At 57.8% G+C, this 17,693-nt stretch overlaps 1 protein-coding gene across 1 annotated transcript in view; it reads right to left on the bottom strand.

Annotated features, from left to right (window-relative positions):
- Positions 1-16,819, bottom strand: part of INPP5A (inositol polyphosphate-5-phosphatase A) — a gene marked incomplete at both ends in the record, with an annotated part of 184,677 nt that extends 167,858 nt beyond the window's left edge. The window contains one exon of the mRNA XM_080695419.1: positions 16,745-16,819. Coding sequence (XP_080551545.1) covers positions 16,745-16,819 — 75 coding nt within the window. The remainder of the gene's footprint in view (positions 1-16,744) is intronic.
- Positions 16,820-17,693: the final 874 nt, after the last annotated feature.

The raw sequence follows: 17,693 nt of genomic DNA, 5'->3' as shown, positions 1-17,693 counted from the left end.
TGAGATACTAAAACACAAAAGCAGCCAAGCACGTGGCACACACTTGTAATCCCAGAACTTGCGAGGCTGAGACAGGAGGCTCGCAACTTCACAGCCAACCTCAGCTACTTAATGAGACCCTCTGCAACTTAGTGAGACCCTGTTTCAAAATAAAGAACTAAAATGATAGAGCTGGGATGCAGCTCAGAAGAATGTCCCTGGGTTCAATCCCCAGTACCACAAAAAATAATAAGTAAACCACAAAAGGTAGAATTTCATGTCATCTCAATTTTATCTTAATCTAAAGATAACAGTCCAGCCAGGTATGGTGGCAAATGCCTATAATCCCATTACTTGGGAGGCTAAGACAGGAGGATCGCGGGTTTGAAGCCAGCCTTAGCAATTTCGTGAGGCTGTCAAAAACTTAGACCTTATTTCCAAATTAAAAAAAAAAAAATAGAGCTGAGATTTTAACTCAAGTTAGAATGCCCCTGGGCTCAATCCCCAGCAACACTAAATAAATATAACAACAATAAGTGCAACCAGTACAGACTTTCCCAATGAAACAGGTAACCTTTGCCAATGGGACACATATATGTGTATGCTTCAGTCAGTGGGGCTGGGGCAGGCCCTAAGGAAGCCGCTCATTCGGCCTAGGCGTGCACAGAGGCAGGGCAAGGGCCCCAACGTGGCCGTCAATGGTAGAAGTCCTTCTGTGCAGGCCAGCAGGGCCTCGCCCTGGCACAGCATCTGCATCAGCACAGAAGTGAGGACTGGGAGATCCGAGGTCCCGGGCCAGGGCAGAAGCACAGGCCCGGGTGGGTCCTGGTACCCCGAGCAGGGAAGCAGAGGTGACCTCACTCCCATGGGCAGCATGGACATGGGCCTGGGGAGGCTGGGAGCCGGGGCAGCACCAGGAGGGCCTGGGAGGGCTGCCTGGGAACCTCCAGCCCGAAAGGCCCTCCAAATGTCTCAGTCCCGGGCCGACTCAGGAGTCCAGGCAGTCTGCACATTCACAGCCCCCATGAAAAGACAGGCGGGAAGGCCACACACACCTCCTCCCTCTCCCCACTGCAGCCTCTCTCGGCTGGAGTGGAGCACCCGGGGGCTCCTCACACAATTAGGCCCACAATGCAGCTGCCACCAGGCCCTGCTGGCCCACCTGGAGCGAGGCAGAACACGCCCAGCCCTGCCCCTCCAGGCAGCCCAAAGCACAGAGGGGGTGGAAGAGCTCAGGGCTTAAGGAGGCAGAGACACCAAAAGCAATCCGCTCATGGGGCCGGGTGCAGGTTGGGGGCGGTGGGGAGGGAGAGCCCCGAGTGCTCCCGGTGGCCATGGTCACACAGGAGGGCAGGAAGGTCACAGAGTGCACCTTCCCCCACCAAGCACCAATAGATTCTCCTACCTGCCCTGTCCAACCAAAACCCATACCTGCAGCCAGGTGGCTTCTTCTCTAAGCTAAGATGTCCCAGCTGCAGCATCTGTTCAATCGGATTTCATGTCTGATTCTTGGTGAGTGGCAATCCACTCCCCTTCACCAGTTTAAGGGCCAGGCTCCAGGTCTGCTGGAGGACAAAGACCAGAACCCCCCACGGCAGGAGGTGGCCGGGAGCAGTCCTGAGCTCTGGGGGCACCCCTGACAGCTGTCATCTCTTCCTGCCGCACATGGACCCAGAGGCACTTGGGGCTGAGACCCTGCACACAGCCCCATGTAGACATTAAGTAATCTGACCACCGACACGGCCTAAAGCTGTATGAGGGACCAGGGCTGTGGAGCGCTTAACCCCCCTTCAACGGGAGGCAGGCAAGAAGAAAACGTCTAGTCAGCTCAACAGAAAAGAAGCAGTTACTCCACATAGCTGGATATGGCTTCCCTCTAGGAGCTAGCACCACATCCCAGCACCGCGCGCGCGCGCGCACACGCGCGCGCGCACACACACACACACACACACACACACACACACACACGTGGAGCAGAGCTAGATGTTTACTGGCCAGTGTTACTCTGCAGAGAGAATCCCTCCGGTCCACAGCGGCTGGCAGTGTGGCCAGGCCGACTCCCGCCCTGCGAGCTCTGGGCTCTCAGGAACGCCAGCTGTCCCGGTCTCTCCGGCTTCAGGCACAGCGACTGTCGCCTCACCAGAGGCAGGTGAATGCTCCAGCCCACACTGCCTGCGCATGGCTTCCCGCCCCAAGGCAGTTGGCGCTCGTGTGAGACAGCGGGCCCTGGAGCAGGACGGGGCTGAGGGGCACCATCGCGGGAAGCCCAGGCTCTCGCTCTGCCTTTGGGGGCACTGGCCACGTACCCCATGGTGACGTCCAAACCAGTGTCCCAGCATGCAGAAGAAAAAGCACAAGAAGCCACCAAGGAGAGTGAGCACGATGGGAGACGGGAAAGACGATGCCAGGCAATCCACAGGACTCCAGCCACATTTGAGGGACCACTCTCCGTTAACAGCCCAGTGTGGGGAGTAACTGCCTCAGAGCATCAGCCCCCAACCCTGTCAGCGCCGCCTTCACAGGGGGCAGCAGTGACTCAGAGACAAGACTGGCAAAGGCCGTGCCACTCCACGATTAAAACAAGGAGGGGCAACTGCACAAACCATGCTCACTACAACCAGCAGCCTAGGAGGCACGGGTTAGACTTAGCAGGCGCCATCCTGCGCCGCTGGCCGGCGCCTTTTAAGCATCAAGAGGGGACGCGGTGTGGGCTATCAGCTCACCCCACTTGGACAGCGGTGTGTGTGTGCGTGTGTGTGTGTGGTGTCCATCGGGCCTGCTGACCAGCAGCCCAGGTCTCCCCGGCAGCACCCTGGGACGCTGACCCAGGATCCAGCCAGGTGCGGGGGCTCCCTACATCTGCAGAGGCAGCAACGAGAGCCCTCCCAACAGCGCCTGGTGTCCCAACTCCCAGGGGAGGAAGCACAGGAGGATGCGGGCAGCGGCTGCTGGACCTCGGGGCGGGCATACTGTGGACGAGGACCTGCCTGCCTGAACTCCAGCCAGGCCGCGGCATCTAACAATGGAGGCAGCTGCCCCTCCCACACAGTGGCCACGCCTCAGCCCAGGCAGCCCCGACTGAGCCCTGCCCAACGTGAGGATGGGTCCTGTCCATGAAGAGCAGGAAGCCGCTGGAGCCATCAGCTCCAGTAGGTTTGACTATTAGTGTCTACAAAATGTCAAAGGTTTTCGTCAGTAATACAGACTCCATGTGCAAAAACTATGCAAGACCCTGTAATCCCTCGACGGCCTCGCCATGCTGACCACAGGCGGACGGGCAGCCTCTCAGGGCCTCCTTGTGTTACTTCTCGCTACAGAAGACTGCAGCTATCAGGTCACCAGGGCTCACAGACGTGCATTTTCTAACACTAGAGTATATGTGAATTTTTATTGAAAAGTAAAACAGAACCGGGAACAGTGGCGCAGGCTTGTAATTCCAGCCCTTAGGAGCTGAGACAGGAGGATCCAAATTCGCAGCCACCTCACTACCTAGACCCAGCTTCAAAATGAAAAGAGTAACAGGGCTGGGGTACAGCTAGGAGGGAGAATTCCCCGAGCTCCATCCCCAGTACCACAAAAAATTAACTAATTAAATAGCAAAAAATAAATAAAATGGGAAGCCAGGCATGGAGGTGCATGCTTGTAATCCCAATACTTGGAAGGCTGAGACAGGAGGATTGCAGGTTGGAAGACAGCCTCAGCAAGTAGTGAGACTGTCAGCAGCCTATTAGACCCTATTTCAAATGAAAATAAAATAGGGGTGGGGGCGTAGCTTGAAGGTAGAATGTCCCTGGGTAGAATCCCCAATACCACTAAAATATAAAATAAAATAAAGTGGGAAGACAAAGTGTCAGCATCAGAGCCTGCCATCTGCAGTTCTGGGGGTGCCACAGTGGCCCCACTCTCCAGAGCCCTGCGCCAGCCTGGGGACACCCGACAGCCCTGGAGACCCACCTCTAGTCACTCGAAGCTCCTCACCTGCCTTGCTCGTCCCCTCGTCCCCTTCTGCACGGCCCTTATCGGCAGTTACAAGAAACAAGCCCCGGGCCAGTCAGGGCCCAGCTGCCTGTAGACAGGCCCGCTGGACCTGAGGCCCCACCCTGGGGGCACGGCAGAGGGGATCCACGAGGCAGCCCACAACTTGCCACACCCTCCCACCAGCACAGACCCAGGCCAGCAGCCAGCATGCCCCCTCGGCTGCAGCACCGTCCTGCTGCTGGCCAGCCGCGGCCTGCTTCCCGCCTCTGCCCCACAGCAGGGCTCCGAGCTTCCCAGGCAAGGCTGGCCTTTGCAGCCTTTGGGACTAGCCCAGCCAGGAGCCAAGGCAGCCCACGTTCCTGTTTGAGGCCCAAGGCCAGGGCAGCCGGGGCCAGAGGTGAGCTGCCAGGCTACCAAGAGGAAGACGACCAGGCCCTGGGTAGGAGGAGATGCCACTGGGACCATGAGGGTGCAGGGCTCGTGCAGAGACTCTGGAACTCAAACTGGGAACAAGGTCCCAGTGGGCTCCTTGCCTGCCAGCCCTCCTCACAGCCCAACGCACTCACCCTGGGGCCCCACACCCAGAGCAGCTCCCCCCACCCCAATGCCTCTGGAACAGGGGCCCACCGCACTCCCGGCCTTTCCCTCCCTCTGCTGGGGTGTCTGGCAGCTCCCAGAGCACCCCGCGTGGCGCAGGAAAGAGACACACACGAGGTGGGCAACCCCAGCCCAGGGGCGAGGCAGGAGGGGGCTCCCCAGCCTTCCTGGCCACTGTGTCCTGCAGACACAGAGGAAGCCTCCAGAAAGCCATAGCCCACAACCCCTGGAGGGAGCCCCTGCCGGCTCCAGTCCGCGGGTGAGGACCCGGCTCATGCTCCGAGAGAACAGGAAGGAGGCCACAGCAAGTACAGTGCCCGTGCGTAGGCCCCTGGGCCCTCAGCTCAGCAGAACCCTGAAACGAGGTCTGAGCGGCCACTCGGGCTGGCCCATGTGCCCCTGGGCCCAGCACTTAGACACAGCCGCTGCTGGTGGTCTGAGGTGCCCAGGGCGGTCACCAGGGCGCAGCTTTTGTCCCCTTGCTGGTCAGGTGCCGGGGCTCGCTCTTGTCCCCCACGATGGCCAGGCCCCTGCCTCCCACCTGGACGTGCACCGTGCTCCACCTCACTGCAGCAGGGAGGACTGCCAGGTCGCTACAGCAAAACAGGAAGTTATGACAGACCCGAAAACCCTAACGGTGACCTCGGAGGAAGGAAAAGCAAAACATATGTCCCCACAAAGCTGCCTCTCGCCGGACGCCGCGCGCGTGGGGCTTCCTTCAGCATGTTTTGGCTACTTGGGCCCTTCCATTCCACATAAATCTAGAACTGGTTCATCGCATTCCACAGAGAGCCAGCGGGGATGTTTGTTTGTTTGTTTTGTTTTGTTCTGCACTGTGGGTTGGACCCAGTGCCATTTTTACCTCCTAGCTACAAGATACACTCCCAGCCCCTTTAAAAAAAAAAAAAAAAAAAGTCTCACTAAATTGCTGATTTTTGAGATCCTCCTGTCTCAGCCATCCAGGTACTGGGATTATAAGCATATACCACCACACCCAGCTCAGATGCCACTCTTAACAGAATAAGCCTCGCCGAAGGTGCCAGCTAAGCCCACCAACACAGCCTTGTGCAAGAAATGGGGACAGAGCTCTGAGATCTCCGAGGGAATCGCTGGCAACCAAGGGCAGTGGGCCTCTCCCTCCAGCATGGCTCCCAGGTGCTCCAGGAGGCTGCAAGCACTCCAGACAGTTACCCAAGTGGTCTGAGGCCAGCAGCCCAGGAAGGTGCCCCCATCCTAACACCTGGACAAGCCAGCAGGTATCTACTGACAGTCACCGCAAAACTCAAAAGTTAGCAGGGGAGCGTGCCTAGGCATCTTCCAAGATCCCAGAGGCATGGCAAAAGGTGCCACTGGCCCAATGGACCTTTCAAGAAAATTGCAGGACCATGGGTCCCCAAGCCTGAAGGGCCGCGCATCCAAAGCCCTTCCTGATGGCCAGCTCACACAGGGCTGGGCAGGGGAAGACAGCCTGCAGTGTCAAGGTCCCACAGAAAGACCAGAGGGACAGTGAGCCCAGGAGCCTGAAGGCAGCACCCGCCCTTAGATGAGGCCTGACGTCTCCCTTCCATGGAGAAACAGAGCCACATTCCTGTCTCCTGTTATACTTCCAACACTGTGGTGACCAGATGCCCCCAGCTGTGCATGAGCGTGCCACACACACACACACACACACACACACACACACACACCTGGCCCCCCAGGCCAGTGGGCCCAGACCAGCCGAGCCACCTGCCCATTACCAAGGCCTCAACCCCACCCCCCAGCCCCGCAAGGCCAGCTGCTTCCCTTGCAGCTCCAGAACATAGCTGCTGGTCTCCAGAGGCCCAGGGGGTCGCCACCTTCTCCCACACCGCTGCACCAGTGCTGTGCACAGAGCCTCAGACACACACACCCAGGTCCACACACACACACCCATTCAGACACCAACACAGAAGGTGATTGAGAGACAGCTCCCTGGAAGGGGCCCCCCATACTCTGGAGGGGCTGGGAGACTCAGTAACCTGGGACAGCGGTGGCACTCAGGGCCACAGCAGAGGCAGCCCAGAGTTCTCTCTGGGCCTCCTCCACACACCCCAGGTCCACAGGCCAACCCAGTGCTCCAGGGTGTGCCAACTCCAGGCTGGCCACACGTGGCCCAGGCCTGTCACTTGGGCTGTCCCTCGTAGCCAGCAGATGTTACCAACGCCAGTCTGACTCCCAATACTCATGCCTTCTGTACATCTCCAGGCTGACCCTGCCCCAGCCCATGTTAGTAACCCAGGGTGATGGGCATTCTTGACACCTGTGACTCAGTGCTCACAGCATCCTACGACAGAGACACCCATTCCCAGCCGAGAGCAGGTTCACGGCTGGGGCAGCGGGAGCCACACAAGGCCAGGATGCCAGTGCAGGCTCCAGAACATCCCGGAAGCTCCTCTGCCCTGCTCCTGCAGCCTCGGGCTGCCAGGACACACCGGCCCTGCTCTTGCTTTCCCTGCACTGACCGGGCTTAAGACATGACATTACCACACCTGCCCATCTGTCCAGGCAGGCGGGGCCTCCCATGGGGGTCCCACACCCTGCACCTCATGGGGGATGCCCAGAGGGCAAAGCGGTGGGCCACCACCAACATAGCCCTCCACTAGCCAAAGCCACTAGCCACTGGCAAAGGGACCAACTCCTGAGAGGCCTATTACTTAAAAGGAGTGGCCAAGCTGGGTTGGTGGTACACGGCTATAATTCCAAAACTTGGGAAGCTGAGCCAGGAGGAGCTCAGGTTCAAGGATAACCTCAGCAATACAGCAAGGCTCTCAACAACCTATCAAGACCCTGTTTCAAAACAAAAAAATAGAAGCTGGGTGTAGTGGTGCATACTTGTAATCCCAGCATTTGGGAGGCTAAGACAGGAAGACACCGCTTCAAGGACAGCCTCAGCTACTTAGTGAGGCCCTTTGCAACTCAGTGAGACCCTGTTTCAAAATAAAGAATAAAAAATAGGCTGGGGTGTAGCTCAGAGGTAGAATGCCCCTGGGTTCCATCCCTAGTACCGCAAAAAATAAAATAAAATAAATAGGGCTGGAAGTATACCTCAGAGGTAGACTACCCTTAAATTCAATCTCCAGTACTACAAAAAGAAAAAAAATGTAGAGGCCAGAAACACAGATTAAAGCCACAGGACATGCACTGCACAACCATCGTCCAACAGACGCCACCCAGGGCCGGCGTGCTGTGGAAGACCCAAGCCCTGTGCACTGCCAGAGACAGGTGAAGTGGTGTGGACACTAGCAGAACCAGAAGACAGCCACACTCAGACCCCTAAGCACACAAGAGAAGCAGGCGCCACGTGCACACAGATGTGCACTCAGGACCATTCCAGCGGCCTGCACCCACCTACTAGGGGGTGGACAAACCACGTCACGCAGCAGAGCGTGACTCAGCAGCGAGCGGGCAGCCAGGGCGCACAGCGGGCAGGCCTGAGACACGTGTATTATGCCCAGTGAAGGAAGCCGGAGCCACGAGCAGCCCACACCGTGCGGCTCCACGCCAGGGAGTCCTTGACGCAGGCAGAATTCTATGAGATAGAAGACAGAGCCCCGTGCGCTGGGCCAGCCGCAGGGCTGGCTGTGTCGCAGAGGGCCGCGCAGGAAGTGTTGGGAAACCGCATGGTGGACTAATGGCTACACAGCTGCAAATACTTTCTAAAACTCGTACAACTGTTCGGTCGCATCAGGGGAACTGTGCGTGTTCAAACTGTACCTCAAGAGAACTGTCAGAGGTGGAAAAGAGACAGCTGGAGCCCAGGAGCCAGGCCTTCCACTGGCCGGGAGCACCTCTGACCACGCTGCAGAGCAGACGCATGGCCACCCGAGGGGCCCCAGTGCGCCTGGCCCTTCACGGCTGGCTGGCTTACCTTCACCCCATGCCAGACCCACCCTAAGCCCTAGTAGAATCTCAACCAAGGACGCTCTGGGCCCCGCCCCCGGTGCTACAGTCAGAGCAGGAATACCGCATCTACCCAGATACACTGTGACAGGCCTAGAGCCACCAACACAGAGCCAGGGGTGAAGCAGAGCGCCTGTGCAACTTGGGAGTCGAGGAAGGGCCCCTCCGGGCTGCCGGGCCCAGGAGGAGTCCCAGGAGACGACTGGGATGCACAGCCACACAGACAGAGACCAGCAGGTCCTGCTCAGGCAGCGGGTGCCGGGGAGCAGGGCAGGGAACCGGGCACTCCATGGGTGCAGGAGCCGAGCTTCCTGGAGCTCTGGGCACCAGAGCAGTAGCAGCAAGACAGCGGAGGAAGGTCCTGGGCACAGGCTCCCGGGAGCAGCACCAGGCCACTCGGCACCACACCCACTCGCCACTGACAGGCACTCAGACTACTGACCTCGGCCAGTGTGTTGCTCCAACCCAGGGACAGAGCAAAGATGGGCTGCCGCCCAGCAGCCACATGGAGATAAGAGGGTGGGGTGAGCCCTGCGCCTCGAGCCTGGACCCCACAGTGGGGTGCACAGAGGGGCAGCTCCGAGCTGTGCGGAGGGGCGGGGCAGAGGCTGGGCAAGCCGCAGCCACAGCCTCAGCAGCCCCACAGAGGGTCCGTGTGCCCTTGACACAGAGAAGGACCAGAACACCACAGGCCCAGGAACTCCAGGGGCTAGCCCAGGCTGCACTCCTGGAAGAGGCCTTCACACACACTGCTCGCTCGGGAAAAGGAAACAGAGGCAGGGTCCCAGGCCTGGAGGCTTAGGGTCAGGCTCACCACCAGCCAGGGAGCCCCCGCCCACTCAGAGACCCTGCCAGGGGCCCTGTCTACTGGCCAGTCACATCCACACTCGACAGGACCACCTGCGCAGCCTGCTCCATGACACCAACACCCACACACAGCAGAGCCAGTGGGCGCTCCTCCAGGGCCATGCCTGGCTCTCCAGACAACCTTTTACAGTCAAAACTGAAGTGTGGACGCAGGGCAGACACCCAGACTCTCTCGTCACCTCGGCCAAGCAGAGGCAGGAGCTGTGTGTGACGCAGGGCCTGGGGTGACTCTCAGAGTCCCCAGGGGTGCTCACAAAATAGACCCAGGACCTCGGAAACCATGAGCTCAGGACCCACGGGAAGGAGCCTGGCCCCCACAGAGCCAGGGGGACGCAGCACCATGCCAGTGACCCGCCACCCTCCAGCCCGGGTCTGCCTAGGTTACTCCTTAATCTCCACTTCTGGGCTAACAGTCTCTCCTCCTAAAACAAAGCCCAATAGCCTCAGGTTGGCTCCACATCGGTCATCAGTAGAACCCACATCTTCTTGCCACATCTGCCAAGGAGTTCTGATGGAGGTCCCACACCTTCAAGGGGCTTCAGGTCAAGCTGGATGGCCCAGCTCAGAACTGCCCTCCCTCCAAGAGCCTGGCTCCAGACACCTTCTAGCCCCTCCCCAGCACATCATGCTCTCAGGAAAGGAGGGGGTCTCACAGGGGGAGCCAGCACTTAAGAGTCCCCTGAGCTCCCAGAGGGAGCCTGGGGCCACCAGCCTGGGCGCCAGGGGCTGTGCCCGCATTGCTGCACCGTGGCCCTGGCTGGGCAGCCATGGGCCTCAGGCGTCTGGAGAGTTGTCAGTGTGGGAAATACCCAAGCGTCCCAATTAACTGCGGTGAGAAGGGAAGGCGGAGCCAGGCCCCCAGCCAGTGCAGGGAACGCTGCAGCCCTGCTCCCAGGCCCCACTGCGAGTGCACCCATCACAGGGACTGGACCTGAGCAGGGGCTGTCCTCGAACCACTCCAGGACAGCCCCCAGCGAGGCTCCTGACAGTGCTCCCGCCCCTCAGCAGACACCCTCACCTTCTGCCCCACTCCTCCCATCCATCCTACCCCCCACACCCAGGCCAGGGAGCTCCCACAGGGCCTGGCTAGGAGGCCTGGATGTAGGTTTCTGTAACTTCTGATCAGACCCAACAAGTCCATGGACAATCCATGCACAATCAAGCAGAGGCCACCCCTGGCAGCACGGCCCTCGCCCCACCTGCCGCCCCCTGTGAGGACACGAGGTCGGACCCCATGCGGAGGGCACTTTTTAAATGTTAGGATAGGTTCTCACTAGGTTGCTGAGGCTGGTCTCAAACCTGCGAGCCTCCTGTCTCAGCCTCTGAGTTCTAGCATAACAGCATGCATCACCATGCCTGCTTGGAGGGCACTTCTTAGTGACTCCCTGCAGAACAGGACCTCTGTGGGCCTCTGGGTAATGTGGACACAAATTCCCCGTGTTTGGCCATTCTCACTGGGCCATCCATGAGCTTTCCCTCGGTGCTCACCTCAAGACTCAAGAAATAGTCTACAAAGCCGGGCGTGGTGGCACACACTTGTAATCCCAGCATTTGAGAGGCTGAGACAGGAGGGTTGTGGTTCGTGGACAGCCTCAGCTACTTACTGAAGTCCTTTGCAACTCAGTGAGACCCTGTTTCAAAATAAAGAATAAAAAAGAGGGCCTGGGAGTGTAACTCAGAGGTAGAATGCCCTGGGTTCCATTCCCAGTACCACGAAAGAAAGAAAGAAAGAAAGAAAGAAAGAAAGAAAGAAAGAAAGAAAGAAAGAAAGAAAGAAGAAGGAAGAAAGAGAGAGAGAAGGAAGGAAGGAAGGAAGGAGAGAGAGAGAGAGAGAGAAGGAAGGAAGGAAGGAAGGAAGGAAGGAAGGAAGGAAGGAAGGAATAGTTCACATTTCAAAGCACCTGCGGGTACAGACCCCTGGGCACCTCTAGAGAGCCAGCCACAGGGCATGGGGTGGGGGCAGGCTGGCAGGTGAGCCTGGGGGTGGGGCGCACTCAGGCCTCGAGGCAGAGTATGGCTGGAGTCCCCTTTCCCGTGTGAGCTGCAGGAAAGCTGATGGGATGATGGCTGCCCCAACCTCCAAACCCAATGACACAAGCGCAGCCCCGCTGACTCATGGACGGGGAGGTGCTCACACTCCAGAGGCTGCAGCAGGGCTGGGGACACCAGCCATGGCGCACTCCATCCCACCATCCCAGGAGACAGGAGGGTTCCTTGTCTTACACATCAGAAAAAGGTCCATGATTCTCACAGACAAAGCCTACTGCAATTTCAGGGCAGAGGTGGCAATGCAAAAACATTTTTAAAAAAGAAAAGAGAGACCTCCGGCCAGGCCCCTGCCACAGGACCAGGCTTGGGGCTTGGGGCCCAGGGGAGCCAGCTGCACAGGTGGGGACCAGGATGGACGAAGCTCCAACCCCTGACGAGAGGCCTCCTGCCTCATCTCCCACTGAGCTGGAACCCAGAAGAGGCCCAGGAAGGGTGTGTGGCCAGCGGAGGCAGCCAGCCTGGCCAGGCGCCCGTGCAGAGAGGTGGCTGCGGAGAAGCAAATGCAGGAGGCCAGGGAGAGGCGAGCATAGGCGGCGGGGAGGCCGTGAGTAACAGGGCACCATTTGTGGGATGGAACAGCGCAGCCCCACGGAGGCAGGTGGCTCCTCGAGGGTCGGCAGTTCCACAAGGCACACGCCCTACATCCACGAGGGCTGCGCACCAGGCTCACAGCCCCAACGGCCCACACTGACCCACGCTACAACATGGGTGAGCTCTGAAAACGCCTTGCTCAGTAAAAGAAGCCAGCACAAAAGGCTCCACGCTGTGGTCCCACCTGTCTTAAAGGTCCAGAACAGGCAAATCCACAGACAGGAGAGGCGTCTGGTGGCGGGTGCTGGATGGCGGGTGGCGGGTGGTGGCAGGCACTGGCTGGGTTTAGGGGAGACAGGTTAATGCACGGGGCTTCTTTGCATAAATATTTTGGAATTGACTGGTAAACTCTGGGTGTGGTGCACATGTAATCCTATTACTTAGGAGGCGGAGACAGGAGGATTTCAGGTTCAAGGACTGCCTCAGCAATTAGTGAGGCTCTCATCAACCTAGTGAGATCCTGTTTCCAAATGAGAAAATCGGTCTGGGAAGCCGGGCATGGTGGCGCATGCTTGTAATCCCAGAATTCAAGAGACTGAGACTGGAGGATCGCAGTTCGTGGACAGCTTCAGCTGCTTAGGGAGGCCCTCCACAATGTTGTGAGACCCAGTTTCAAAATAAAAAATAAAAAAATAGGGCAAGGGTTGTAGCTCGGAGATCGAATGCCTCTGGGTTCCATCCCCAGACCACCAAAAAAAAAAAAAAAAAAAAAAAAAAAAAAAAATCGGTCTGGGGATGTAGCTTGGAGATAGAATGCCTCTCAGCTTAATTCCCAGTACCACAAAAAAATAAGGCTGGTAATTGTCATGCAAACCTGTGACTGTACTAAAAACCACTGAAATGTACCCTTAACTAGGTGAGGTGCATGGCATGTGACTTCTACCTCAGTAAAGACATTAGCAAAAAGTCCTTGCAGGCTGGGGCGTGGTGGTGCAGGCTTGTAATCCCAGAGTGAGGGAGGCGAAGGAGGCGGAGACAGGAGGATCGAAGCCAGCCTTGCTGGCTTAAGAGACCCTGTTTCCAAATAAAAATATAAAAATAGGTCTGGGAGTGTAGCCCAGAGGTAGAAGGGTTCCATCCCCAGTACCAAAAAAAAAAAAAAAAAAAAGTCCTTGCAGAAGAAGAGGGACCCCCAGCCTCAGAGGCACCAGCAAGGACAGACCTGACTGACGGCAGACAGGAGCCTCTTCAGAGAGTGACTGGGCCAAAACAATTTCATAATACTATGGAGTGATTTTCCTCTCCTCACTCTTACCCGAGGGCACCCTCTGCCCGCTAAGGCAGCACGTGCCAGCTATTCCTGTGCTTAACATTTCAGTTTCAATCCTAACGCAGTGAGGATTGATAGTTATAGGCTACCGAGACAAGATCTCTTGGGTCCTCCATAATTCTTAAGAATGTGAGGCGTAACAGTCTGAGGAACGATGCCCTGCAAAATATTTACAACAGTGTGACATCAAAGGGCTCACGCAACCTGGAGACCCTGCAGGGACAGGGCAGCACCTGCAGCCAGGCCTCGCTGCGGGCGTGAGGGTGCCATGGTGCTCAGAAGACAGAAGAGGCAGGCGAACTCCATGTTCTGGAGATCCCACAGTGTTGAGGGCAAAGGGTGGGGGCGGGTGCAGCCATGGTGCTCAGAAGGCAAGGCCCAGGGTTCAATCCCCAGCACCAGAAAACAAATTACGTGTGCAGGATTTTAAGATAGTCACCTCTGGTGGAGAGGAGGAGGGAGATGTTCAAAAGCGCAAAAGCAGCCGGGAGTGGTGGCACACGCTTGTAATCCCCGCGCTTGGGAGGCGGAGACAGGAGGATCGCGCAGGTTCAAAGCCAGCCACGTTGGCTTAAGAGACCCTGTTTCCAAATAAAATATAAAATAGGTCTGGGAGTGTAGCCCGGAGGTAGCAGGGCTTCTGGAATCCCAGTACCACCAAAGGAAAAAAAAAAAAAAAGCGCAAAAGTAGAAGCAAACCACCTATGACTTGTGCACAAAAGGAAAAGTGGCCTCACAGCCAGCATATCTGTTTCAAACTGGACACCTTCCCCTGAGCAGCAGACACCCTGGGAGAAACCACGGCAGGAGGCACTCATCGGAGCTGCTCCGACAAGACTGCATTCCTCCCAGGCCTGAACACCTTCAGAGGGGTGTTTGTCAGCGTGGATACATGTCTCGTGGAAGCAGTCACTGAAACTTAGGCTAGCCAAGAATGAACCTTTCCTTCACTTGAGAAGTTACTGCCTTCAGATGTCACGCTTCTCTCCAACAAGCGCCATAACCCAAACCTCCAAGGGAGGGGACCTGGAATCTTGCTTTACCAGGCCACTGGAGGGGGCACCTGAGGACAGACCTCCATACGCTACGAAACTGATGCGCCAGGCACGGTCTCCCAGGCTGGTAATCCCCACACGAGGGAGGCTGAGGCGGGAGGAGTCTGGCAACTTAGTGAGATGCTGTCTCGAAACTGAGGGAAACTAATTAGGCATTAAGCAATTCAGAGTGAGGAGAACTCCTATGAGTACAACTAGTCAGGAAACCTCTCACCCAGAACCTACCGCACCTGTTTTTATTCTTTGAAAATTTCATTTGAAGGGAGTACATTTCATGGGAAGAATTGTTATAAAAACAATGTATGCAGAAAAGAAAAAAAAAACAGGGCTGGGGTGTAGTTCAGCAGTAGAATGCCCATGGGTTCAAATCCCATCACACACACACACACACACACACACACACACACACACACACACACTCTCTCTCTCTCTCTCTCTCACACACACACACACACACACACACGCACTCACACACACACGCACTCACGCACGCACGCGCGCGCACACATACACTTGTTCACATGGCCTTGAATCTAAGTCACCCTGCAGAATTAGCCCATGTACTGTCTACTACAACAAACCCTCCTTCCAGATGCAAACATAATGCAAAATTCCATATAGGCTTTAGAAAAACAAAAATTTGGAGAGAAGGTATCTCTAAACGAAAGCGAATTAAGTTACCGGTTTTAATACCAAGACAGAGAAATATGCATATACAGTTAAAACCCAACAAAAAACTGGTAGAAGTCAGAATCAAAGATTACTGGAAAGAATGTTTGCACAGCAAAATTCTTTTCCCTTTAGACCAAAATGCCCCACAATGCTTAATTTTCCTGACATTTCTGAGGCTTTGAAGCCACAGCTAACGGATCTGAATCATCTGAACAAAACCATGTTACAGTGACATGTTACTGGAAAGCCTAGAATAGAACGCTAAATATACAGGCGCACACCCAGACAGGCTCTTTCGTAGAGGATTGATCACACATGAAGTTGCCCATAGCAAAGTCCAAGGAGAAGCAGCACATCGTCAGCAGGTAAGTGTAACACACAGGGCCTGGAAGTTAAATAACACAAAAACAGGGCCTGCCTTTCACTAACAAAACTCAAACCCAGTCTGTGCATGAACTTTGATAATGAAACTCTTCACCCATGCTCGCTGCCAGCAAAGAAACAAGAAGGTCCCCTGAAATCTAAATCAGGCTTGTATCCGCAGCACACCCCCCAGCCCTGGCACTGCCCCAGCACTTCACCTAGAGAGGGAGGGAGGGAGTACGTGGCTCCACAGCTCGAGCTGTGACATAGCCTTCCTTCTTAAACAAGCCACTTGGAGCCGCATTCTGCTTTATTTGGGTTGGCAGCGTAAGTACCAACAGTGGGGTGGCACCGTGGCTGAAACACCGAACTAGGTCAGCCTCGGCCTGCTCTGGGGAGCTCCCGGTGCACCCTGGGCCTCGGCACCTCCTGCCTCCAGGATGGGCCCTGGGTTCCTGGGTGGGATGGGACTGATGGGGACCTGCATGGCCAAGGCCTTCGGCAGTCAGCAACTTGCTTCTGCCTTAGATGAGCTTCTCGGCACCTTCTTCTTGACTAAACAAGGAGTGCAAAGTGTTCCAGGGCTTTCGCAGAATTCCCTCATTTAAGAAGCAAGGAGACGGCAAGCTGCAGGCAAAATGAGGGCACCCTATGCCCTCTCAGGCACCCAGGGAGACAGGAGCTAGGGGATGGATCTTGGGGGCCAAGATTCAGGGTCAGGAGTTCCCAGGGCAGGATCTGTGGTGAGGATTCAAGGTATGGGGAACAGAGCCCAGGGTTCAGAAATTAGAGTTTGAAGATCGGGGCTTGTGGTTCTAAAAACCACAGTTCTGGAGTTCAGGGCCAGGGTTGGGGATCAAGGAACAGCACCGAGTACAGACATCCGATCAGGGAACTAGAACTTGAGTTGGGTGGGAGGTTTGCTGCCTACAAACTGGGTTTCTGGAGTTGGAATGGGGGTTCTGGGTCTGGTCTTCAAGTTCTGGGCTCAAGAGTGGTCCACTCAGGAGTCAGGCCTTGGGTCTGGGATCTGGGAATCTTCTGCTCCTGGGTTCCTAGCTGGGTTAGGGATGTCCTAGATCTGGGGGCTTCCTGATCCAGTGAGGCTGGAGTCTGGGGCCAGAGGAATTCCTGAACTGGGGTGCCCAGTGGGGGCTCAGGATCCTGGATCCTAGGTTTTGGCGTGGCCCGGGACCCCTGACTGGGAGAGGAGGGTGTCCAAGGCCAGGATCTGAGGGTTTCCCGGTCTGGGTCCCCAGGCCGGCATCAGGCGAGGGTCCGGAATCTCCTGCCCTGGAAGCCCGACTTGGGTGGAGGTGGAGGTGGAGGTGGAGGTGTCAGGCCGGGGACCGGGATTCCCGACCCGCCCGGCCGCCCTCCCCGCAGACAGCGCGGCACTTACGTCGTCGAAGAGCGATCCCACGTTGGCGGTGACCAGCAGCACCGCGGTGCCCGGGGCGGCCGCCTTCCCCGCCATGGTGCCGGCGACGCGGGCGCTGGGCTGGGCGGCGGCGGCCGCTTCCTGCGGGGCCGATCGGGCCGGGGTCCGCGGGGCCGCGGGGCGTCAGCTGCGCCGGGGGGCGGCCCCGGGGCGCATCGCGGGCTCGGCGGGTCGGGCCGGGCCTGGCCGGGGCTCCGGCCTCGCGCTCGTCGCTCCTCGCTGCTCCGCGGCCCCGCGCCCGCTCGCCGCCGCGCCTCACAGCGGCCCGCGCGCAGCCATTAGACCCGCCGGGAAAGTTCCCGCAGCCACTGCCGCGGACTCGGGCTCGGAGGCCCGCCCTCGGGGCGGGGCGAGGCTACGCGGGGGGCGGGGCCTTCTGGGGCGTGGCTTGCTGGGCGGGGCGGGGCCTGCGGGGTAGGGCCTGTGGGCTGGAGGAGGCCCGAGAGGGGCGGGGTTGACGGGCGGAGCCTCTAATGAGAAGTCCTGGGCGGGGCTATGTTGTGGGCGGGGCAGTCCTGGTGGGCGGGGCCGCGTTTGTGGGCGGGGCGGGCAGGGTCTGCGTGCCGGACTTGCTCGGGTTGGTGGGGTGGGGCCTGCGCGGGCGGGGCGGGGCTGCTACTAGACCAGCAGCTGTCAGTCAGGCAGGCCTCCGCGCTCCCCGCCCCGCCCCCTGCGCCGCGGTGGCGCGCGGACTCTCCCCTCCGCCCTGAGACGTCACTAACCGGTTCAGACCGCGCCTCTTAAAGAGGCCGCGTGCTCTAGGCTCGGCGGCCTGCGTGCTGCCCAGCTGCTCCTACAGGATCCTGGAGCTCCGAAACCTTTCCCCCCTGCCCAGCTGTACCGTACCGCGCTGTTCTTCAGGGCCAAGGGAGGATCGGCGGGGAGGGGAGTGGAGCTGGGGTCCTGCCGT

Source organism: Muscardinus avellanarius (assembly GCF_963383645.1).
Source record: "Muscardinus avellanarius genome assembly, chromosome: 4".
Taxonomy (NCBI): domain Eukaryota; kingdom Metazoa; phylum Chordata; class Mammalia; order Rodentia; family Gliridae; genus Muscardinus; species Muscardinus avellanarius.
The sequence above is the reverse complement of the archived record's forward strand: the minus strand, read 5'-3'. Positions and strand labels throughout refer to the sequence as shown.